A 24,031-nucleotide genomic window follows, 5' to 3' on the forward strand; every position below is an offset into this window, starting at 1 on the left:
TGGACCAAAACAGAATTGAACTTCTCAGGGGTGTCTCGGTGGTCTGTGCTGCAGGTGAAGGGTGGGTGCGCGGCTGCTCTGACAGTGATGGAACCTGTGCCCGGGGCCAAGTGGGCACGAGGCGGGGGAGAAAAAGGCCTCCGCTCTGCCCGCCCCAGCCGTGACCTCGTGTCATCCCTGCAGAGACGATAGCAGATGTTACTCACCTGGTGCTAGAGATCAGGAGCCCGGGGTTGAGAAGTGAGTGAAGTGACTGCCCGGAGTGACGGGGCTGTGGTGGGAACGCTGTCTGCCTGGCTCTTGAGCCTGGTGGGGGCGGGGCTCCTTCTGATTTCGTGCCCCCTGTTTTGAGGAAGGATGTTTCCCTCTCTGAAGAGGGACTGGAGAATGAGGTGTCTTCCCATCTTCCCCTCCACCTTCCCTGCCTCCACTTGTGGATGTATTGTGTCGGGAGGAGGGATTTGAAGGCACAGACCTGGGGAGGCTCAGGCAATGTGCTGGGCCTCTGACGCATCTCCTCAGGGTCCTGCCAAGTGCCTGCCCCCCGGCTGAGGGCGGGTGGCCCCCGGAGGGCGGCTCAGCTGGCGGCCTGAAGCCCCACTTGGCTCTGCTGACCGGCCTCCTCCCTGGGGTCTAGCGTCCACGCTGGCTCCCGGGACAGATGCATCCCGTGCACGGTAGCCAGCGTCATCATTTAAACATGTGAATCCCATCGCAGAGCCATTCGACTTGGGTCCCTTCGAGGCTCCCTGCTGCACTTAGAGGAAAATCGAACTCCTTACCTCGGTCCCTGGAGCCCTGACCCGTGTGGGGCTTCTTCCTGCTGCCCGAGGCTTTTACACGCACTGACAGCCTGGACCAGCGCTGGGGGCTGCTTCTAAGGTCTCCCCTCAGACGCAGCGTCTCAGAGAGGCCATCCCAGACCTCTGGGCACTCTTTTTTTGGCTGCGCTGGGTGTTAACTGCAGCCTGTGGGATCTTTCGTCCCATCGTGTGGGCTCTTCATTGCGGTGCAGGGGTCCCTTCTAGTTGCGACTCCAAGAATCAGTTGCCCCGAGGCATGTGGGATCTTAGCTTCCGGACCAGGGATTGAACCTGTGCCCCGCCTTTGAAGCGTGGAGTCTGAACCGCTGCACCGCCAGGAAGCATTTAGGGGTCCCTCAACTCAAGGGAGGTTCTGACTGCCCCTTTATTAATAGCTTAAATAATTAAGTCAATTTGTTGGGTGTCTTCTGAGTGGTAACTGCTGAGAGTTTAACAGTGACTCAAATCAGAGGCCGTGTCCCTTAAAATTACGCTTGTAGGAATTATACTCCAATTTCCAATTTAGTCCTAAATGGTCATGTTTTACATGTTATTCGCTAGTGTTAGAAAATGTAGAGCGTTTGACTTTAATATTAAACAATTCAGGGTTACACAATTTTAGTATGCTTTAAAAACTTCCCTGGCCTTAACTAACAGTGACTATTAGTTGTCTATAATTCAGTTCAGTCGCTCAGTCGTGTCCGACTCTTTGTGACCCCATGGACTGCAGCACGCCAGGCTTCCCTGTGTATCACCAACTACACAATTCTAATTGTGTATAATTCACAATTGTGAATTATTGTGAATTATAGAATTGTGTATAATTCTAAGTGTGTCTAATTCACATGAGCAAATGAAATTGGTAAGTATTATTTGTGTTTGTTGAGAGACCTATTTAGGACTTGGGAGAGTGGGGTAGGGAAGACATTTCATGGTGCCTAAAGAGATAAAGCCCTAACTCGTCAAAAATAGAAACAACAGCACAAAAAATAGCAAAACAATTGCACTTCATGGTTGGTTGCTAAAAAGTTAACTGTACAGATGAACATGCTAGGGTAGTTTCTATCTAATTTTAGTTTTATTCTGGTGTATAGTCAGTTTCCAGCGTGGCGTTAGCTTCGAGTGTACGGCAAAGTGATTCAGTCACGTGTTTGCAACACCCACTCTTTTCCAGATTCTCTTCCCATATAGGTCACTACGGAACACTGCCTAGAGTTCCCCGTGTGGTACAGCAGGCCCTTGGTGGTCTGTTCCATACACAGCACGCGTATGTTACTCCCCAGCTCCTGAGTCATCCCTCCCTGCGCCTTTCCCCGTTGGTAGCCGTAAGTTTGCTTTCTATGTCTGCGAGTCTGTTTCTGCTTCGTAAATAAGTTCATTACTCTATCACCCTTTTAGATTCCATGTACAAGTGATATCACCTGTCTTCCTTCTGACTCACTCTCTGGGTTCAGCCATGTAGCCGCAGATGGCATCATTGCATCCTTTCTTTCAGCTGAGGAATAAAGGATGAAGGGACCCCGAAGGACAGAAGGGCCAGGCAGCTTTATGGAGGTGTTGGAATCTGAGCTCTGTCTTCCGAGGCTGAGGAGGAGTCATCAACCAGTTCAAGAGGTTATTAATTAGTCCCCTGTTATTTTAGATGCTTATATCTTATCTCTCATCAGGCTAGCTGAATATGAAATGACTTCTGCCTTCAAGATACTTTCAGTCTAATAGGGATAGTAATTAAAAAGATGGAGGCTTCCCAGGGGATGGGATCATGTGAGCTGCAGGACTAGGGGGCCATCGTGGAGCTGATTTGCCTGGAAGGGAAATTTCCTGAGTGCTAGGAGAAGCCCAAGTGTGGATGGCTAAGGGCCTTCCAGAATTTCTTCCCCTGCAGCCAGCGTTGTTGTTGTTCAGTCATTCAGTTGTGTCCAACTCTTTATGACCCCCTGGACTGCAGCACACCAGGCTTCCCTGTCCTTCATCATCTCTCGGCTGCTGCTGCTGCTAAGTCACTTCAGTCGTGTCCAACTCTGTGTGACCCCATAGATGGCAGCCCACCAAGCTCCCCCGTCCCTGGGATTCTCCCGGCAAGAACACTAGAGTGGGTTGCCATTTCCTTCTCCAGTGCATGAAAGTGAAAAGTGAAAGGGAAGTTGCTCAGTCGTGTCTGACTCTTCGCGACCCCATGGACTGCAGCCCACCAGGCTCCTCCGTCCATGGGATTTTCCAGGCAAGAGTACTGGAGTGGGGTGCCATCGCCTTCTCCCCATCATCTCTCGGAGTTTGGGCAAACTCCAGTGAGTTGGTGATGCCATCCGCCCATCTCATCCTCAGCCTGCCCCCCTTCTCCTCTTGCCCTCAATGGAGCCAATTAGGAATCATTTCAATACCATGAGCACACATGTTCTTCTGTGCTCTCCCCACCTCTACCCGTCACACTAAGCACATCCATTATCTTGAGGAAAATAACACGATTGAATCCAGGGCCGCCTGGTCCCATGCTTTCAGGTGAGTGATGGAGCAGGAGCGTCGGAGGCAGCTCTGACCACAGAGGGCCTGGGAGGCGGAGTCGAGGCAGTGCAGGGAGCGAATCAGGACGCGCGGAGCGTTCAATCACCTGAAACAGGAGCAGGGGGCACTGCTGTGGGTTAAGTCATGGGACCCGCATACAACGGAACATCCCTCAGTCGTAGGAAAGAACGCGGTACTGCCATGTGCGGCGACATGGGTGAGCCTGGGGATGGTCCTACTAAGTGAAGCAGGGCAAACAGGGAAAGACAAGGACACGCGCCGCTTCACGTGTAGTCCGTAATGCTGACACACACGAACGTCTTCACAAAACAGAAGCAGGCTCTCAACAGACGTGGAAAGCAAATTTGTGGTTGCCAAAGGAGAAGGGAGGAGGGATAAACTTGGAATGAACAGATAAAAGCAAAGATGCACTGTAACAGCTCTTCCTTCTGGGCCAGCATGTCGTCATTCCCCCCGGGTTGCTATGTTTTTTCCGGCTATTATTAGTCACATACGACCAGAACCCACGGGGCTGCCACCAGGACCCGGAGGGGCCTTGGTTAAGTGCCGTTCAGTCATAGGAACAGCTGCGTGAAACGTGGCAGTGCTACGTGTCTTCTAGGTCTTTCCTGTACCCTCATTTGTGCACCTGCCTTGGAGTTTATCGAGACCAAAAAATCTAAGTGAAACATGAAGCCTGCAGGCTCTGGGGTCCCCAGGAGCCCTGTAGCCTTGGCAGCCAGACACGGTCGGGGCGCTACCACAGACCCCGGCCGCCACAGGGTCACAGCCCGCCTGTCGGGTTCAGGACTGACAGATGCCTTCTCGCTGTTCCCTTTGATCTGAGCTGCAAGGGGCTTCTCGGAGACCATCACCCTCTCTTGCAGGCCGCGTCGGGGGCTCTGAGTCTGTGATAGGTGTGGCAGGGGACATGGTGTCTCTGCCTGCTGGATTGGCCCCTGGCAGGGCCCAAATCCCCCAAGATTTATGGCTGGTTGGAAGAGCTGGTGGCAATGAAGGTGCAGAGTGAGTGGAAAGTGTGCCGGCCCTGATCTCGGTGGATCAGTCCTGAGTGAGCGGTGTGTCCTGAGCTCCTGGCCATGAGGGAGGCCTGAACCCAGAAGGAGAGAACTGGGGGCGTTTTCCAGGGGTCCGTGAAGTCACCCTGCTTATTTACCTTATATGCAGAGTGCATCATGAGAAACGCTGGGCTGGAAGAAGCACAAGCTGGATCAAGACTGCTGGGAGAAATATCAATAACCTCAGATATGCACCTCAGATGACACTACCCTTATGGCAGAAAGTAAAGAACTAATGAGCCTCTTGATGAAAGAGAAAGAGGAGAGTGAAAAAGTTGGCTTAAAATTCAACATTGAGAAAACTAAGATCATGGCATCAGTCCCATTACTTCATGGCAAATAGATGGGTAAACAATGGAAACAGTGAGAGACTTTATTTTTTTGGGCTTCAAAATCACTGCAGATGGTCACTGCAGCCATGAAATTAAAAGACGCTTACTCCTTGGAAGGAAAGTTATGACCAACCTAGATAGCATATTGAAAAGCAGAGACATTACTTTGCTGACAAGGGTCCGTCTAGTCAAAGCTATGGTTTTTCCAGTAGTCATGTATGGATGTGAGAGTTGGGACTGTAAAGAAAGCTGAACACCAAAGACTTGATGCTTTTGAACTGTGGTGCTGGAGAAGACTCTTGAGAGTCCCTTGGACAGCAAGGAGATCCAACCAGTCCATTCCAAAGGAAATCAATCCTATATATTCATTGGAAGGACTGATGCTGAAGCTGAAACTCTAATGCTTTGGCCACCTGATGCGAAGAACTGACTCATTTGAAAAGACCCTGATGCTGGGAAAGATTGAAGGTGGGAGGAGAAGGGGACGACAGAGGATGAGATGGTTGGATGGTATCACTGACTCAATGGACATGAGTTTGAGTAAACTCTGGGAGTTGGTGATGGACAGGGAAGCCTGGCGTGCTGCAGTCCACGGGGTCACCAAGAGTCAGACGTGACTGAGCGGCTGAGCTGAGCTGAGCTGTGACGTTTCCCGCAGCCACGTTTCTGGGATGGCTAGATGGCTGTGTTTACACCAGTGAGAAATTCACGTCGAGAGCTAAGTAGTGACTGTTCTTTCATGAACTGTCCTGTACACATGGAGTACTTTTGCAAGTATATCTATAAGCTAATTTCCTAAAAATGGACTTATTCAAGGAGTCTACGCATTTTAACTTTGTGTAGACGTTAATAAATTGACCTCTGAGAGGTCTGCACCAATTTCCATTCTTACCCAGAGCATTTGGAGTGTCAGTTTCTTGACACCCAGTGACCACTGGGAATCTAAATGTTTCATTTTAGCTAATCTGACTGGTCAAAGGGTGTATCCTTGTTTTTATTTGCATCTTAAAATTAGAAATGAAGTTGAGAGTCTTTTTAATATATATGTTTAGCCATTCTCTATTTAACATCTGTGAATTTAGAGTCTGTTCTTTATACTATCATCAAGATACTAATGGTTGGATTATTTCTTAACTCTGTTTTCCCCTTGAGAGTTCATTTAATCCTGGTCATGTTGTATGGCTTGTGTAGATTTACTATCCATCAAATCCCAGGATGTTAGAGCTAGAGAAACTCTTGAGATGATGCCAGGATGCATTTTCATTTCCAGGTAAACAAACTGAGGTCCAGGGAAGCAAACTCAACTGTCCAAGATCGGAGACTGGGTCAGAACCAGAACTTGTGCTGTCCGGGATGTACCCTGGGTCTTTTATTCTGCTGTTGATGACAACGAGAGGTCTCTCTTGGACTTTGAAAGCACTCATTTTAATCTATGAACATCCCAAAGAGTTTCTTTTGACTATAACCTCGATCCAGTGAGCCAGCTTGTCCATCCATGTTTTGGGTAATGGCGTATTTGATCACAGTCTGGTGGTCCCGCAGGCTGGATGTGTCTGCCGTGAGTGTTAAACTGCTCTGAGTACAGCAGCGAAGTTCCCTGCACGTCAGGGGCTGTAGTTCAGGGACAGAGAGCTTCCAGCGCTCACTCAACACCAATGCAGGACAAATCAAGTGAGAGGAATCAATAATCTCACTCTTATCTTTACGGTTTTCATGGATTGTTTAATATGATAAAATAGCTACAGGAAAAAAAGAAGTCTAAAACATCATACTATGTTCTCATCTTTGTAGAGCTATCCCAAATTCGTCATAAAATTATCCTCATTTAATTTCAGTCTTGAAATTGGAATTTTCTCTTCCATACATTGCTTAGAGGACCCCTAAATGATTACTAAAATCTGAGCTTATCATTAGGGGGACTTAAAAATCAGCACTCATCTCCCATAGACTTTAATCCAAGCACCCTAAGTACATAGACCCCAGACTTCTGTGTCTCCGCTATGTCTCCTTGTTTTTTCCCCTTCCAAAGGAGCAAGACTTTTTTTTTTAAATTTTATTTTATTTTTAAACTTTACATAATTGTATTAGTTTTGCCAAATATCAAAATGAATCCGCCACAGGTATACATGTGTTCCCCATCCTGAACCCTCCTCCCTCCTCCCTCCCCATACCATCCCTCTGGTTTAGATACATCTAGGTCTTCTTTTTTAAGACTATATTTTTAAAATTAAAGAACTTATAACTCTAAGTTATAAAGGGATGGATATAATTTTCCATTTGCTAGAATAAAAACTTGATTTTGAGGAAAAGAATGAGCAAAATAGGAACAATCGGCCACGTCATGCTTACACTGCATGTTAAAAGTAATCTACATCAGAAAGCAAAAAAGGGAGTTCAAATATGGAAAAAAGAGTACATTTGAATTGTAAATACTATAACTGATAGAAAATGTTTAACACGCGGTCTCAGAATTTTTTTTTCAGCCCGATGTGTGCAGCTCGACTGCAGTTCGGGAGTCAATGTGCGCTATTTCTGTTTTGAGTGCACTGTTTTATTCCCTCCCCCCTTCCTTTCCAGGTTATGGTGAGCTAATTATGAAAATGCTGAACATTCTGTCCTGATACTTGAAAGTTCTTGACTTCTAAGTATAATGGGTATCGGCGAAATTCTCCCAGTCCTGTTTTACTGACCTTCTCTCTGAGTACATTCGTAAGAAACTGTTCAAATCAATGGAATTGTACCTTTGGTTTCAGCTAAATGCAGCTGGAAACTAGTGTATTCATACCAGTAAAAATGTTCTTGTTTTCAGAAGCTGACTGTGACAGTCATGGCAAATGTCAGGTATTTGTAATACATATTCAAGGGAGCGGATTGCTCATGAAAAGGCAGAGAGGGTTGGATGAGGCCAGGGGACAGCATCACCCTGGGTGAGTTCTTTCCGGACACAGCACAGAGGCTGAGAGCCGACCTGGGAACAGCAGCTGATGAAAGACACTTCTTCCACCTAAGAAAGTACTTTGTTGTCATTTAGTCGCTTCATTTGTGTCTGACTCTGTGCGACCTTATGGGCTGTAGCCCGCCAGGCTCCTCTGTCCGTGGGATTCTCCAGGCAAGAGTACTGGAGTGGGTTGCCATGACTTCCTCCAGGGGATCTTTCCGACCCAGGGATCAAACCCGTGTCTTTTATGTCTGCTGCATTAGCAGGCAGGTTCTTTCCCACTAGCACTGCCTGGGAAGCCCCTTAGATACATTTGTCATTCAGCTGTCAAGCTGTGTCCAGCTCTTTGCGACCCCAAGGACTGCAGCACACCAGGCTTCCCAGTCCTTCACCGTCTCCCTGAGCTTGCTCAAACTCATGTCCGTTGAGTCAGTGATGACATCCAACCATCTCATCCTCTGTTGTCCCCTTCTCCTCTTGCCCTCAGTCTTTCCCAGCATCAGGGTCTCTTCCATTGAGTCAGCTCTTCACATCAGGTGGCCAAAGTATTGGAGCTTCAGCATCAGTCCTTCCAATGAATATTCAGGGTTGATTTCCTTTAGGATTGAGTGATTTGATCTCCTTGCTGTCCAAGGGACTCGCTTCTCCAGCACCATAGTTCGAAAGCATCAGTGCTTTGGTGCTCAGCCTTCTTTATAATCCAACTCTCACATCCACACATGATTACTGGAAAAACCATAGCTTTGAGTAGACGGACCTTTGTTGGCAAAGTGGTCTCTGCTTTTTAACATGCTGTCTAGGTTTGTCATAGCTTTTCTTCCAAGGAGCAAGCGTCTTTTAATTTCATGGCTGCAGTCACCATCTGCAGTGATTTTGGAGTCCAAGAAAAGGTAATCTGTCCCATTACCACATGTAAAATAAATGGCTAATGGAAAGTTGCTGTATACGGGGAGCTCAAACCCAGTGCTCTGTGATGACCTTGAGGGGTGCGGTGGGTGGGAGGGGAGGGAGGTTCAAGAGGGATGGGACCTATGACTGACTCATGTTGAGGTATGGCCGAAACCAACACAACATTGTAAAGCAATTATCCTCCAATTAAAAGTAAACAATTTTTAAAAGTCAAGAAAAGAGTTGTTTTCTAAGTTTTTTTTCCCTTTATCCTAGATAAAGGATATAGAAATTAGGATATAGAAATTTCTACTGACATAGAAATTAGGAATTGTGAAAGCACAGTGTTTGGTTCTGTTTGAAAGCAGTTATAAGAAAGGTGAGAAGGAGGGTTTTCTTATATTTCAGGATGTGTCTGTCTTTTTCACGGTGAACGATCATTAATCCTGCTTTTTAAACTATTTGTTTTCAAACATATGTTAAAATGTCCCTTGGACTGCAAGGAGATCCAACCAGTCCATTCTGAAGGAGATTAGCCCTGGGATTTCTTTGGAAGGAGTGATGCTTGAAACTCCAGTACTTTGGCCACCTCGTGTGAAGAGTTGACTCACTGGAAAAGACTCTGATGCTGGGAGGGATTGGGGGCAGGAGGAAAAGGGGACGACAGAGGATGAGATGGCTGGATGGCATCACCGACTTGATGGACGTGAGTTTAAGTGAACTCTGGGAGTTGGTGATGGACAGGGAAGCTTGGCGGCTGCAATTCATGGAGTTGCAGAGTCGGACACGACTGAGCGACTGAACTGAACTGAACTGGTGAGTAGGTAGGGAGTTACAAGAGCTTCCCTGGTGGCTCAGAGGGTAAAACGTCTGCCTGCAATGTGGGAGACCCGGGTTCGATCCCTGGGTCGGGAAGATCCCCTGGAGAAGGAAATGGCAACCCACTCCAGTATTCTTGCCTGGAGAATCCCAGGGACGGAGGAGCCTGCTGGGCTAGTCCACGGGGTCACAAAGAGTCAGACACGACTGAGCGACTTCACTTTCACTTATGGAGTTACCAGACACCAAGGGTGTGAACAGGCGTGGAGGTCCCTGGCAGAGAGCCTGGGCCCCGAAAGCAACACTCGGGGGTGTTGCTAGACCTCCCTGTTTAATTCTTTAGGCTCACGTGAGGGCACGTCAGAAAGGAAGTTGGGGGCGGGGGATGGGAAGGACGTCTGGGCCAGGACCGGGACCCCTGCTGCCCTGAGCCCTGATCACTGGTGGGTGGTCCGCCTGTTCACCTTCCTCTGCCCAAGGAAAGCACAGGTCTGAGACTGTGCCCCCGAGATGCAGAGAAAGACCCAGGAGAGCTGGGGGCGAGGTCCAGGGCAGGGTGGGGCGCACACATCCTTGTAATGTGATTTACAGGGAGCTGAAGACAAAGCGGGAAGGTGAGGCAGGGCGGAGGAGCGGGGACCCCCTGCCTGCTGCTCTCCCCCTCCCCTCCACCTCTGGGAGAGCGACACTTTCTCTGCCTTCTCTGCCATGTACCCAGGTATACAGGGGCAGGCGTGTAGCCCCCATGTTTGCAAAGCCACTGCACTTCCCCTGCCCACCTAAGACAAGTCCACACTTCTGACCAGGGGCTGAAGGCAGCTGGGACCCCCGGGGAGGCACCTAGGGGGACGATGGTAGCTCCTTTCCACTCCTGACCCCCTGAGAAATTTCTGGTGAGAGACAGGAGGAGGTCCCAGGCCTTTATTCTGCTTGGAGGCTTCGAAGCAAGCAGAGATGATTAACCACAAAAGAATAAGTGGTTTGTCAACAGATCATAAAATAAGCGGGCGTGGGGTTTCCCTGTGCCCCGGGACGCTCCGGCACCGTGCTCACGATATAAACACACTCGCAGCCCCGGTCCGCAGCCTCCCCCTCCCGCCCACACCTGCTGGGGGCTCTGTTGCCCAGCAGATTGTATCTGGGAAAGTTCCCCGCAGGGCTGGAAAAACAGGAACTGGGCACCTCCGAGGGTCGTAAATCAGAGCTGGGTGGAAACCCCCTTCTCCTGACTCTCTGCACCAGGGGATCACTTGCTGCTGCCCGGGAAAATAAACGCAGGAAGTTTTGAGGGTGCTTCAGCAGAGCTGCAAACCACACACCGGTGAGACCATTCCATGTCACCTCCCAACACCCCAGCTCCTTATTTGGCCACGGTTGTCCACAGAATGAGGTAATGCAGTGACAGTTTAATGTTAGAACAATGACCCTTCTCATTGTTACCCGGCAGATCCCAGATTGCACACTTTTTCTTTTGCAGGGTGGGGTGCCCCCACCCCTGCTTTAACCGCCCCCCACTCTGGGCCCACCCTCCTGTCCCAGCGGGGCTCTCGTCTATGTCGCCCTTGTATCCCTTGTCTAAGTCTCGCTCACACCATCCGGCTCCTACTTCTCACCCCTCAGTCGTCACCAGTGCTCAGCCTTTCATGCCTCTGTGAGCAGCGTCTGCGTCTAAATACTGCACCTTCCACCAGATTCTCTTCGGCCAGTAATTCTAGGCACCAATGTGGCTGCAGAAAGTGCCTGCATTTTAGTGTTGAAAATAACCCAGGTCCTCGTTTCAGTCCCTTTACATAAAGCACCGAAGAGCTGATGCTTTAAACTGTGGCGCTGAAGAAGACTCTCGAGAGTCCCTTGAACAGCAAGGAGATCAAACCAGTCCATCCTAAAGGAAATCAGTCCTGAATATGCACTGGAAGGACTGATGCTGAAGCTGAAACTTCAATACTTTGGCCACCTGATGCTAAGAGTGGACTCATTAGAAAAGACCCTGAAGATGGGAAAGATTGAAGGCAGGAGGAGAAGGGGATGGCAGAAGATGAGATGGTTGGACGGCATCACCTACTCAACAGACATGAGTTTGAGCAAGCTCCGGGAGTTGGTGATGGACAGGGAGGCCTGGCGTGCTGCAGTCCATGGGGTTGCAGAGTCGGACATGACTGAGTGACTGAACAACAATAACACATTAAAATGAAATAAAGCAAAAGCAAAGGGGAAAAAAGCAGCAAAAAAGCAGGGGCTTCCTATCACCCAGGCTTACTATTTTCACTTCTGTGTTTAGTTACGGTAAGGTGGCTGTTTTTACTGACGTGAAATTATCACGTGACCAGAGTGTGTTGTCTTGCTGTTTCTTGATATGGATCTAGATCTCAACTGAACTTGGGCAAAGGGACGTTTGCCCCAAGAGTTAGGCAGCATGATGGTGAGATGGAAAAGCAGGTGAGGAGCTGAGCACCTATCTCCCCGTGTGCTCTCTCGGGTCTGTGTTGATCTGGGTGAGCTGCTGGGCTGCGTGGACAAGTGGAGCTGGGTTTGCATCCTGGCCTTGCCTCGCCAGCTGTGTGACCTCAGGAAACTACCATGACTCAGCTGTGGTTTCCTCGTCTGCGACGCGATGGTGACAAACAGGTCACCTCGCAGGCTCGTTGTGAGACTCAGGGGAGGTGCTTGGACTGAGCGCTGCTCAGCCTGTCTCAGGGCATAGTCGTGGCTCCCCATCGTCATCCTTTTCTCACCAGTGACACCGGGAGTAGGTCGTGGAGGGGGAGACCTCTTCTCCCACGGGATGGGCACTCCTACACTTTCTGCTCCTTTAAGGGAGGTGGGAGGCCGGGTGAGCACCGGCCGGGCATTGCCAGGGGAACTTGGCCGCAATCCAGGCCACACAATAGTTGTAGGAGCATTTGACACAGGAATAACACAAGGCCACGGAGGAGCAGAGGGGAAATGAAACCTGTCGCGGCCACACCAGGGGCAGGGCGACACGTGTTTCCACACTTATTTATAGAAGCTGCTCCCCCGCGGGGGCAGAGATTTTGACAGTCCTGATTTATTTCTGGGGAAAATCCTTGGGACAAGAATTTTTTTTTTAAAATACTGAATACGTTAGTAAGTGGGCTAATGGCGAAGGAAGTGAGCTGAATTAACATGCACCAAATGTTTATTCTTCATAAACATTGCCCTGGATTCCCGGATAGGCTGTCTATGAATATATTTTTTTAATATTTATTTGGGTGTGTCAGGTCTTAGTGGGGGCATGCAGGATATTCAGCTGCAGCACGTGGAACCTTTTCTTTTTTTGTCGGTGTGGCATGGGCCGTCCAGCTCCCTGACCGGGGACCGAACCTGGCCCGACAATGGGAGTGCAGAGTCTCAGCAACTGGGCCGGCAGGGAAGTCCCACAGACGGGACGTTATGAACAACGGATGCATAAGATGCTTCTCGAATGGTTTCGTGGTGACACTAAATAGGGGAACTACTCGTCGGACTACAGTATGGGAGCTTTTAAAGTCGTAACGTGGTCAGGACTAACGGTGGACGGTGCTGATGGCGATGCTTCCTGTCGAGAAGGTGTACAAATAAAGGTTTCCACCCCTGGTTCTCCTGTGGGTAAGGCTCAAATAATTTGTAGGTTTCGGGGGTCCCTGAGGCGCTTGGCAGTCAACCCCTGTTTTACTTACGTACTCATTTTAAACGTTTCATTTTGTATTGGAGTACAGCTGATTAACAGTGCTGTGACAGTTTCAGGTGGACAGCAAAGGGACTCAGCCACACGTACATGCGTCCATTCTCCCCCAGGCTCCCCTCCCGTCCAGGCTGCCACGTGACACTGAGCTGTGTGGTGGGACTTAGTTGGTTATCCGTTTTAAATAGAGCAGCGTGTCCATCCATGTCCATCTCAGGCTTCCTAACTATCCCTTCCCCCATCCTTCCCGCCGGCAACCATAAGTTCATCCTCTAAGTCAGGCAGCACCTGTTTTAGGTATCAGTGATATCTGATAACTGATCACTCCTGCTCTTGTTGAGACAAAGTACGTTTTTGGGTTTTGGGTGCAACTATTTTAAAAAATGTGTCTGTCACCATTGAGTCTTTTGAGTCCTAAAGAAAAGGGTCAGTAATGAACACGAGTCCTGGGGTGCCTTGGTTTGTGCTTCCAGGGGTTCAAAGCGTGGGGTTTGGAATCAGAACCATATGCACCCTGCCCTACCACCTCCTGGCTGGGACTTGGGCAAATTACTTAACTCCTGTAAATCCCAGTTTCCTTGTTGTGAAGATGGGGTTGCCGTGAGGATTTGGCAACATCATTTTTGTATATTTGAGGAAATATCAAGCTTTTGAAACAGAGAGACCCCATCATACAGTGGCTTAAATGAGAGCAGTTCATTTCTCTCTCATCTGAGCCTGGTCAGTGGACACGCCTCATCAGATCATTCCGGGACCCACTGTGCCCCCAGAGAAGGTATGCTGGAGAGCCAACACCACCACCACAACTCACCTCCACTCAATGGCAGATGCTGCAGAAGCAGGTTTTTAAATTTATATTGTATTGCTGCATGCTGTCGTTCAGTCACCCAGTCACGTCCGACTCTCTGTGACCCCATGGACTACCGCACGCCAGACCTCCCTGTCCCTCACCGTCTCCTGAAGTTTGCCCAAGTTTGTGTCCACTGCATCGGCGATGCCATCTAGCTGTCTCATCCTCTGACACCCTCTTCTCCTTGGGGTAAAGCTAACAATGCTGTGATGGTTTCAGGTGGACAGCAAAGGGACTCAGCCACACATACACATGTATCCGTTCTTCCCTAATCCCCTCCCATCCAGGTTTCCACATAACACTGAGCAGAGTTCTCTGTGCTATAAGGACCTTGTTGGTTATCCATTTAAAATATAGCAATGTGTATATATCCATCCCAAACTCCCTAACTATCCTTTCCCCCCATCCTTCCCCCTGGCAACCATAAGTTCATTCTCAAAGTCTGTGAGTCTCTTTCTGCTTTGTAAGTTAAGTTCATTTGCATCATTTCTTTTTAGATTCCATGTATGAGGGATGTCATGTGGTATTTCTTCTTCCCTGATTACTTCACTCAGTATGACGCGCTCTAGGTCCATCCATTTGCTGTGAATGGCGTTATTTCATTCTTTTAATGGCTGAGTAATAACTTCTATGCAGAGTACATCATGACAAACGCTGGGCTGGAGGAAGCACGAGCTGGAATCAAGACTTCTGGGAGAAATATCAAGAACCTCAGATATGCAGATGACACCACCCTTATGGCAGAAAGTGAAAAACTAAAAAGCCTCTTGATGAAAGTGAAAGAGTTGGCTTAAAGCTCAACATTCAGAAAACGAAGGTCATGGCATTCGGTCCCATCACTTCATGGCAAAGAGATGGGGAAACAGTGGAAGAAGTGAGAGACTTCATTTTAGCGGGCTCCAAAATCACTGCAGATGGTGACTGCAGCCATGAAATTAAAAGATGCTTACTCCTTGGAAGGAAAGTTATGACCAACCTAGACAGCATATTAAAAAGCAGAGACATTACTTTGTCAGCAAAGGTCCATCTAGTCAAGGCTATGGTTTTTCCAGTAGTCATGTATGGATGTGAGAGTTGGACTATAAAGAAAGCTGAGTGCCGAAGAATTGATGCTTTTGAACTGTGGTGTTGGAGAAGACTCTTGAGAGTCCCTTGGACCATAAGGAGCTCCAACCAGTCCATCCTAAAGGAGATCAGTCCTGGGTGTTCATTGGAAGGACTGATGCTGAAGCTGAAACTCCAATACTTTGGCCACCTGATGCGGAGAACTGACTCATTTGAAAAGACCCTGATGCTGGGAAAGATTGAAGGTGGGAAGATAAGGGAACTACAGAGGATGAGATGGTTGGATGGCATCACCGACTCAATGGACATGGGTTTGGGTGGACTCTGGGAGTTGGTGATGGACAGGGAGGCCTGGCGTGCTGCAGTCCATGGGGTCTCAAAGAGTCGGACACACTGAGCGACTGAACTGAACTGAATATTCCGTCGTATGTATGTACCACACCTTCACAATCCATTCCTCTGTCAATGGACATAGGTTGCTTCCATGTCTTGGCCATTGTAAACAGTGCTTCAATGAACAATTAGGGTGTATATATCCTTTTGGATCATGTTTTTCTCCAGATATATGCCCAGGAGTGGGATTTCAGGGTCATATGGCAGCTTTATTTAAAGGCCATACTGCTCTCCATAGTGGCCGCACCAATTTACATTCCCACCAACAGTGCAGGAGGGTTCCCTTAAAGAAGCAGTTTTGAATGAATTTACAGAATTTTTCAAAAAGTTGTCCTTGCAAGGACACCTCCCATCTCCTCTTGGCTCTTTCTCACTGACTTGGTCCTGAAAACAATCTTAGACACAGTGGCCCAGGGAGGCTGGTCTGGGGACCACCAGACCTCCCGGGGAGTCCAGGGTCCGCCCCACACTGCCCTCAGCTCAGGAGGGGAGCAGGAGGGCCTGCAGTCTCCAGTCTGTTGGCTTCCTGATCATTTAGTGCCAAACTCATGTCAGGGATACTCAGCGATTAGTCTAATGACACCCCCTTCTTCCCTCCTTTCCAGCAACAATTAAACATGTGACGTTTCACAGACTGGCTCTAAGCTTTCCTGCAAACAAAACCACCACCACCGACTGATCTGAGTCACTGAATTATTAATTCCTCACTTAACATAAAACAAATGCCTGTGTGCAGCAGTTAAAGTCTTGCAGGAATATTTATTTTGAGTGACTAAACTATACACTTCCTGTTCGGCGTGCAGGAAAATTGGTCTTTATTATTCCAGGGAAATGTCAAGATCACTGAATGTCGGAGCATTTTGACCCACGTTGCGGAGAACAAACCCTCCACATGGTTCTCATAAAAATATACATCAGAGGTGGCTTCAAACCGAACGTCAAACTTCGTTAAAGGTACAAACCCCTTCAAAGTTACTGTGAATATCGAATATAACAATCAAATGCACATCAGCAAGAACCATTTCCCGCCCCCCGCCCCCCACTCCCAACCCTGCAACCCAGGGCTGGTTCATGCTGACGGACTCAGCAACTTTGTGAGAGTTATCCTAGGGGCTGGGAGTGAGGTCTCTGCTTATCAGAATCACCTTCACTGGCCGCCGGGCTGGGCTTTTTGAAAAACAGCCCCTCCACCAATTAAAAAAAAAAATGTATATAGCCTCTTATAAAAACATAAATGCACGATGCTGGATGCTTGGGGCTGGTGCACGGGGACGACCCAGAGGGATGGTGTGGGGAGGGAGGAGGGAGGAGGGTTCAGGATGGGGAACACATGTATACTAATTAAATAATTTTCTATTAAAGAAAAAAAAAAAAAAAGAAAAGAAAAGTCCAAGGTAATAAATGCCATTCATGAGAAAAGGAAAAAAAAAAAAAAAAAAAAAAAAAAACATTAAAAAAAAAATGTTCTATGACTCCCTTGACCTGTGTGATGATTATCTGGGTGTATACATATGTAAAAGTTTCTGCACTTTTCTATGTGTTAAGTTATAGGTCACAAATGAACCTATGTACATATTTGTATGCATGAATGTAGACAATGTATGAATATATACATTTTTTTCATATTTCATGCAATGTCGGCATGAATTTTGTTACTAAGAGGTTGACAAGGGAGATGTCTTTTGTGGGCCACTGTTTGCTGCTGCTAAGTCGCTTCAGTCGTGTCCGACTCCGTTTGACCCTATAGACGGCAGCCCACCAGGCTCCCCTGTCCCTGGGTTTCTCCAGGCAAGAACATTGGAGTGGGTTGCCGTTTCCTTCTCCATCGCATGAAAGTGAAAAGTGAAGGTGAAGTCGCTCAGTCATGTATGACCCTCAGCGACCCCATGGACTGCAGCCCACCAGGCTCCTCCATCCATGGGATTTTCCAGGCAAGAGTACTGGAGTGGGTTGCCATTTCTTAGTTGATCAAAAATCTTAGCTCCATAATCAACTAGACCTTAGGTATGGCGTTCTGATTCTTTGGCATCCTTTGTGTGGGTAGTTGCTCAATGGCATCCAATTCTTTGTGATCCCATGGACTGTAGCCTGCCAGGCTCCTCTGCCCATGGGATTTTCCAGGCAAGAATACTGGAGCGGGGTGCCATTTTCTTCTCCAGGAGACTTTCCCCACCCAGGGATCAAACCCTCGTTGCTTACATCTCTGCACTGGCAGGTGGGTTCTTTACCACTGCACCATCTGGATAATATCATTGATAAAATTTATATCAAATACCAATAACTTAGTACCAGATGCCTGACTTTGTCTAACATACCTTTTCCTTTTGAAGCAAATCCTAAGTGTCATCCTGGCCCAGAGACAAATGCAGTATTGTGTTTAAGGGCTTCTGAGTCTTGGATCCACAATTCCCACTGACTAACACATCACTCTGAGCAAGAAACTGTCAGGAAGAGGATGCTACCTCGTGAAGCTGATCTGTTGTTGTTCAGTCGCTCATCGTGTCTGACTCTTTGCGACCCCGTGGTCTGCGGCATGCCAGGCTTCCCTGTTCTTCGCCATCTCCTAGAGTTTGCACAAACTCGTGTCCATTGAGTCAGACTCTGGAGCTGATCCAAGGATCAACTGAATTGACCGAACACCTGGGGAAATGACTAGGGCACAGGGAGGGCTACAAAGACAGATACTATAGGATATTGCTGTCAGCTGTAACAGTGAGTGATGCAAAATGCTGTATTTTATGTATGGAGAGGTGATGCACAGGTTGAGTTCAATGCTTCATTTCCCACTGAGGACAGTGGGCCACCTGAGGCATGTCTGTGCATGTGGAAGTCTTCTGACTCCATTCCTAGTCAAGGATCTCAGTTACTTTAGATGCTTTAGAACCCTGTAGAATGAGGACACCATAAAAACTTTTAAAAATGATCAGGCTGGGCATATCAATATTTATTGAAATACTGAAAAAAAAATTCCATTTTGTTGAGAAATTCCTGGCAAGAACCAACATGACAATTTGATTTCACGGATACAGTTAAGTAACGTCAACGAGGAACTGACTTCACACTCTCGACATCGCGTGGATTCAAATCCAGGGGGCAGCAGAAGATCCGTAAGATAAATACCCAGATGTGACAGATTGTCTGTTTATAAACATAGACCAATGACAGTGAACCCGGCCAAGCCCTGAACCTCCATATCTGAGTCTGCCTTTCCTAGTAAATCCTACAGCTGATAAGGCAGAGGATAAGTCAGTGTCTGGCTGAAACCCAGTTACTGGCAGACACTAGAGAAAGTCTGCACGCGCCATGGACGCCAAGCAGCACTCTGTCGGCTTCTGTCTTTAGTGTCACCATCAGCGTGGCTGAAGTCTCTGTGTCCCCATCTTTCTAAGTGTTCTCATGATGTAATTTATTAGGTTAACAACACAATAATATGTGGCCTTGTTTAGATAAAATATCAGTGGGGAATACTGTACATTTAAAATAAAACTTGGACTTTTGGGATCGATATATTTGTTTTTGAAAAAATTTTTTTTTTTTTTGCACTGTTAAGCACCCTCCAAACAACTATGTCCCAGATCTAGAAATCGTCTCATCCCGTGTTCCATATACAGTGATGGAGCCATCTCATAAACTGCCGACACTTTTCTCTTCCAACTTGGGGAGAGTAAAGATGCTGCTCTATTTACTGCTTTGGGTATGGACTGATCAACTATTTTCCTGTTGTCCTTTGAGCCATGGAGACAACATAGGTGACCTCTGAGTGACGAGCTATGGACGCCTGGCTTAGCTATGGGTACCCTTCACTTGGACGTGTGTTAGAGGTGATTAATAAAAATAATAAAATAATCTTCTCTGTACTCACAGAAGTAATAACTAATATCTTTGGTATACAACTTACAACGCTTGGAAAGAAAACCAGATAAGACTCCACCCTTGTTAAATTTACTAGAAAACAGAGGGAGCTACAAGTCACATAATTTACAATAGACATTAAATAAACTACGGTAAGAACCATGAAGATTTACAGACATTTAATCAAGTGAATGATTTAAATTCATTAAGACGCCTCTCTGTCTCTGAACTATGTCCCACTAACTTGACATGCTACAATGAACCACAGATTTGGTTTCTTCAGCCTTGGCTCTATTTTAGACAAAGGCGAAACCAAGGAACAATAAATTAGCATCATAATTGTCTACAGTTGAACCTATGATATACAATATAAATAAACTATTCAAAAGCCAGAAACATTTATGAAAAAATTAAGGGACTAGGAGATACTTTCATGTTTTTACAGTTTCTACAAGTGATTGTGCCGCCAATAATCTCAAAAAAAAAAAAAATTAAAATCTAAATGAGATCCCCGTTTCTGATTTTAGTGTCTCACGACATACAATAACTAAGTACTGTTAAAAATAATTACCGATCAGAAAAATAACATTAAGAAATTGCTACTCCAGCTCTTTCGTCACATCACAGTCCCCCCCTGCCCCCCAGAGGCCCTAAGGAATGTAAACACTCTATTTCATTTGACTTTAAAGTATTAATACTTTATTTTAAACAAGTGTTGATCCACATCTGCTACCTTTGAGAATTGTGAAGTAAGGCAAGACTTCTTTATCTCTGGCATCGCCTGTTGATAATACTGACAGCGGGGTCTGGAGACTGTTTCGCAGTTCTCTGTCCTCCAGTATTTGTTCTATAGCAGACTTTGGTCTATAGAGTGACTCAGAAAGGTCACCATCGCTCTCTTCCCTTCCCTACTGGGGAAGATTTGAAGCACATTGCTATCTTTCCAGGCTCACCGTTTCCTCTCTGCGTTCAGGGGATGATCAATTGCAACACGCCACTCATCGTGTGTGCTCACCCCCGCCTTGATTTTGCATAGCTTAACATGCTTCCGTGTTCTTTTCCTGTTCAGAACGGTGACTATTTGACATTCCAGCAAAATATGTTTCCTATTGTATTTTTTTAATGAACTACAAACCTTGATGGTTAAAAAGGCTGATGTATCCTAATAAGCCTTTCTGCTGGGATTTTTTATGAAATCCAGTAATGCTAAAGCTAAAGCTTTACAAGTTTGTAGTCGCTGCCCTTAACATTAATGAACGCTTGTAATAGGATCAGAAGAGGGACACTGCCTGCTTTTTTTTTTTTTTTTTTCCCAAACATTATGAACACGTGACAAAACAATCCAGAACATAGTCAAAATGGCAAGCTCACATATCAATGGACTGTTCTTATTAGCTGTTGGCAGGTCTAAGATACAGACAGTCAAGAATAGGCTTTTCAAGGTTTGGTGGCGGAGCTCCTGGGGGGTGCAGCTGAGTACAGGTCCTCGCTACAGACTCCGGGATCCCAGGACAGAAGGTGCCGGGTCCTTGGAAGGAAGAGGAGAGGGCTGTTATCGGTGCAGCTGATGGATTCTTGAGGATGGTTCCAGTTCCGCTTTACCACGGAGGAATTCTGTAAGCTCAAATTCCCTGCCACGTAAGCCTAACGAATAGCATAGATCAGTTCCTAGATTTCTTCACAGCGGAGATCGGTTTCAATATACAGGAAAGCGTCTGTCCGTTTCCAGCCTGACACGGTGTTGGGGTCCGTCTGTGGGTTCAGTCGACTCCGTTCCAGTGTCTTTTGCACAGAACGCTCTGGGGATGTGACACATTTGATTCACAGTTTGCGATACAAATACCCTGATACATCATTTATTGGCCATTCAGCACTTGACTACTATGCCTTATTAAATTCAGTATCTTTAAACCAAGTGTTTAATTCATGTTGCTTGGAGCCATTCAGAGTATTTTTTTTTCCCTTTCTTCCTGTTCTTCTCCTCCCCCACCCCACCCATCTCTGTGTTTTGTTGGGAGGCCGAGCCCGCGGCTGTGATCACGCTCGCTTTGCATGCAGCATCTCGATCAGCAGGTTGTTGTAGGGGACGTCCCCGTTCAGGTGCTTGTAGTACAGGTACTCCTCGGCCTGCATGCTGAGGGCCCGGATCTCCGGGAGGCGGAGCAGCAGCTGCCCGAACTTCTCCGTCTGCTGCGGGTAGTTGCACAGCGTGTAATCCAGCAGGGCGGCGTTGACCTGCTCCTGAACGCCCTCCACCAGCTGGAAGTTCTCCAAGTTTTTGACATCTGGATTAAAAAAAAAAAACCACAATATTTCAATGGTGTTTTAATCCCTGTTTATAGCAGCCTGTTCAATTCAGGGTTGCATTTTTCCTCCTGACATTCAGCCCACCTGACGCCCCGCCAGACGGTCAGTCAGCCCCACTCATGGAGACTGCCTGAGCAGACGGTCACAAACGTGCTTTAGGACAATGTCCTGTGGAAATTCTGCCTGTGCCTCTGGTCAGCTAGACACCAGTGGGTTTTGAGCAAGGTCAGTTCTTTTCATATCTCACAAAAGAAAAGGTTTGAGGATTCCGAAAGTAGAAGGATCGTAATATATTGCCAGCAAATGAGTCCCCTGAGGAAGACTGATCTTAACCCAGTATATGACACGGTGCACGGAACTCTGTATTAATTTTTCTGACCCAAGGTGAAATCTGTGTCCAGGCTATGATGTAGTTAATTCTAATAAAAAGTGACAGGGTTCTTGTTTCTGTTTGACATTTTCTAAATGATTCTGAAAGCCTCTGACTTGTCTAGCCTATGCTAATGAACCATCTGGTACACTCCAGTGACTGCCAGCGGAGTTGTCGCTGCTGGGAACTCTCTAAAATATATGTCTTGGTGACTAATGATCTTTATCAAATGAAAGCTTCGTCCTTTAGGCAGAGTTCAAGCAGGATGGCCGGTGCCCTTTAACCTGAATGTGGTTTCTGCAGTTGATACTTTGCTTTTTTTTTTTTTTTTTGATTTTCCCTTCTAGACACGAGCCATTCACACAGAGGAGATGGATTCAGACAATCCACCTGGCCTGACTCCTATGGATCCTCGCCCTGCGGGTCCTCATAATGTAGAGGAAGAGGGAAACAGAGTTGAAAGACAGATTGACACACACAGACACACAGACCCTGAGCCGGGGCAAGCGGTTATGGTGGGATTTCTCTCCTGGAGTTGGTTTATGTGAACTGTGCAACGTGTTCACGGTGTGTAGACAGACGCCTCTGGGAGAAATCTATAGACATGTGTGCACGTGTTTACGTACGTCATCTGTGCTAAGAAAGCAAACAGACGCAGGCACCTCTCCCTCTGCTTGTCTTCTAATTGGACAAAAATAAATAAGAACGATTCCACAGAACACCAACTAATACCCTGGCTAAAAGGTTAAACGTACCAAACCCCGCTGAGTCACCAAGATGACTCGTGTCCCGTGTATCTGCCACCGTACGTCGTGAGGCTGAGTCTGTACGCATGTGCACGGTCCCTTTGGTGTCTCTACACGCTGCGACAACAGGCTGCCTCACATGTGCTGTCGAAACGTGTCCAGGATGATTTCGGTGTTTACGTTTTGAGCCATAACTTTGCATTAAGCATGCTTCCCCAATTCCGTCCCCAAATCTCTGCCCCAAATTAAAAACAGTGGGGAATTAGTACCGAAATAGCGTGGGCACTGGTACGATCACATCTACTTCAAAGTGCAACAGGGGAGTCAAAAACACGCTATTACTTATTAACGAGATGCACAGACAGACAAATGCTACCCGATGAGGCACCTCGCCTTCCAAGGTGCTGCCCACCGGACACGACACAGGTGGCACAACCGCTAATAATGCGCTTTCCATCTATCGCATCTAAGATGGCTTAGAGCTCAAGTAAGATACTTACTAGTTATAGCCGGTTCAGAACTATAAGATGTAAACAACTGGAAATCCCCTGAATATGCCGTACCAAGACAGATGACAGAAAAACGAACGTTCATGTCAGCCTGGTTCTCTGCCACACTGTTCGAATTTCAGAGGCACACACCCTGGTTCCAGACATTGGTCCTTCCTAAAGCATCATGGCAGAGAACCAGTAATTCCAAAACAGTTCATCTGAATTCTGACCAGCTTCTTAGTGCTGCTTCTCTTTACCCTCCCGCTCAACCTAAAGAAAACATTTAAGCCTAAAACCTAAGGAATAATTTAGTTTTTTCTTTTATATACTACTAAGAAGTTGAAAGAAAAAAAAAAAGCAAATTCCAGTGTTATAGTGATTTTAACACAATCATAGGAAAAAAAATCGAAGTATTATTTTATGCTACAATGACAGATATTGTCACAGCAAGAAAAGCTAACGAAAGTCACCAAGATTCATAGGGAGGATGCAGGAATTTGCACAGTATAAAACGCAAGATAAACGAATAATAGTCTTTTCAGAAAGTTGTTTTTGAAACCTTTTTTTGATAAACGTATTTTTTGAGAATAAGGTTCAACCTTCTGTGATAAATTATGCCACTCTCTTAATAAAAGCAAAACAAAACACAATGAACTGCTGAGAAACAGAAGACAAAGGACGGATCGTAAGTTCTGGTTAAATCACGTGCTCTTGTTACAGACAAACATTTGAAGTCTTCAGGTCTTTAGAATTCAATTAAGATACTTATTAGTTATATCTGGTTCAAAACTATAAGATGTAAACAGCTGGAAATCCCTTGATTATGCCGTACCAAGACAGATGACAGAAAAATGCACGTTCATGTCAGCCTGGTTCTCTGCCACACTGTTCGAATTTCAGAGGTGCACACCGTG

At 46.9% G+C, this 24,031-nt stretch overlaps 1 protein-coding gene across 4 annotated transcripts in view; it reads right to left on the reverse strand.

Annotated features, from left to right (window-relative positions):
• Window positions 1-18,280: 18,280 nt before the first annotated feature.
• The window catches only part of NR5A2 (nuclear receptor subfamily 5, group A, member 2), a 128,727-nt gene continuing 122,976 nt past the window's right edge, over window positions 18,281-24,031 (reverse strand). For all 4 annotated transcript variants that reach the window (XM_010831079.1, XM_010831080.1, XM_010831082.1 and 1 more), the window contains exon 7: window positions 18,281-21,488. In XM_010831079.1, coding sequence (XP_010829381.1) covers window positions 21,241-21,488 — 248 coding nt within the window. In that variant the 3' untranslated portion in view covers window positions 18,281-21,240. The remainder of the gene's footprint in view (window positions 21,489-24,031) is intronic.

This window comes from Bison bison, unplaced genomic scaffold, assembly GCF_000754665.1.
Source record: "Bison bison bison isolate TAMUID 2011002044 unplaced genomic scaffold, Bison_UMD1.0 scf7180017864524, whole genome shotgun sequence".
Taxonomy (NCBI): domain Eukaryota; kingdom Metazoa; phylum Chordata; class Mammalia; order Artiodactyla; family Bovidae; genus Bison; species Bison bison.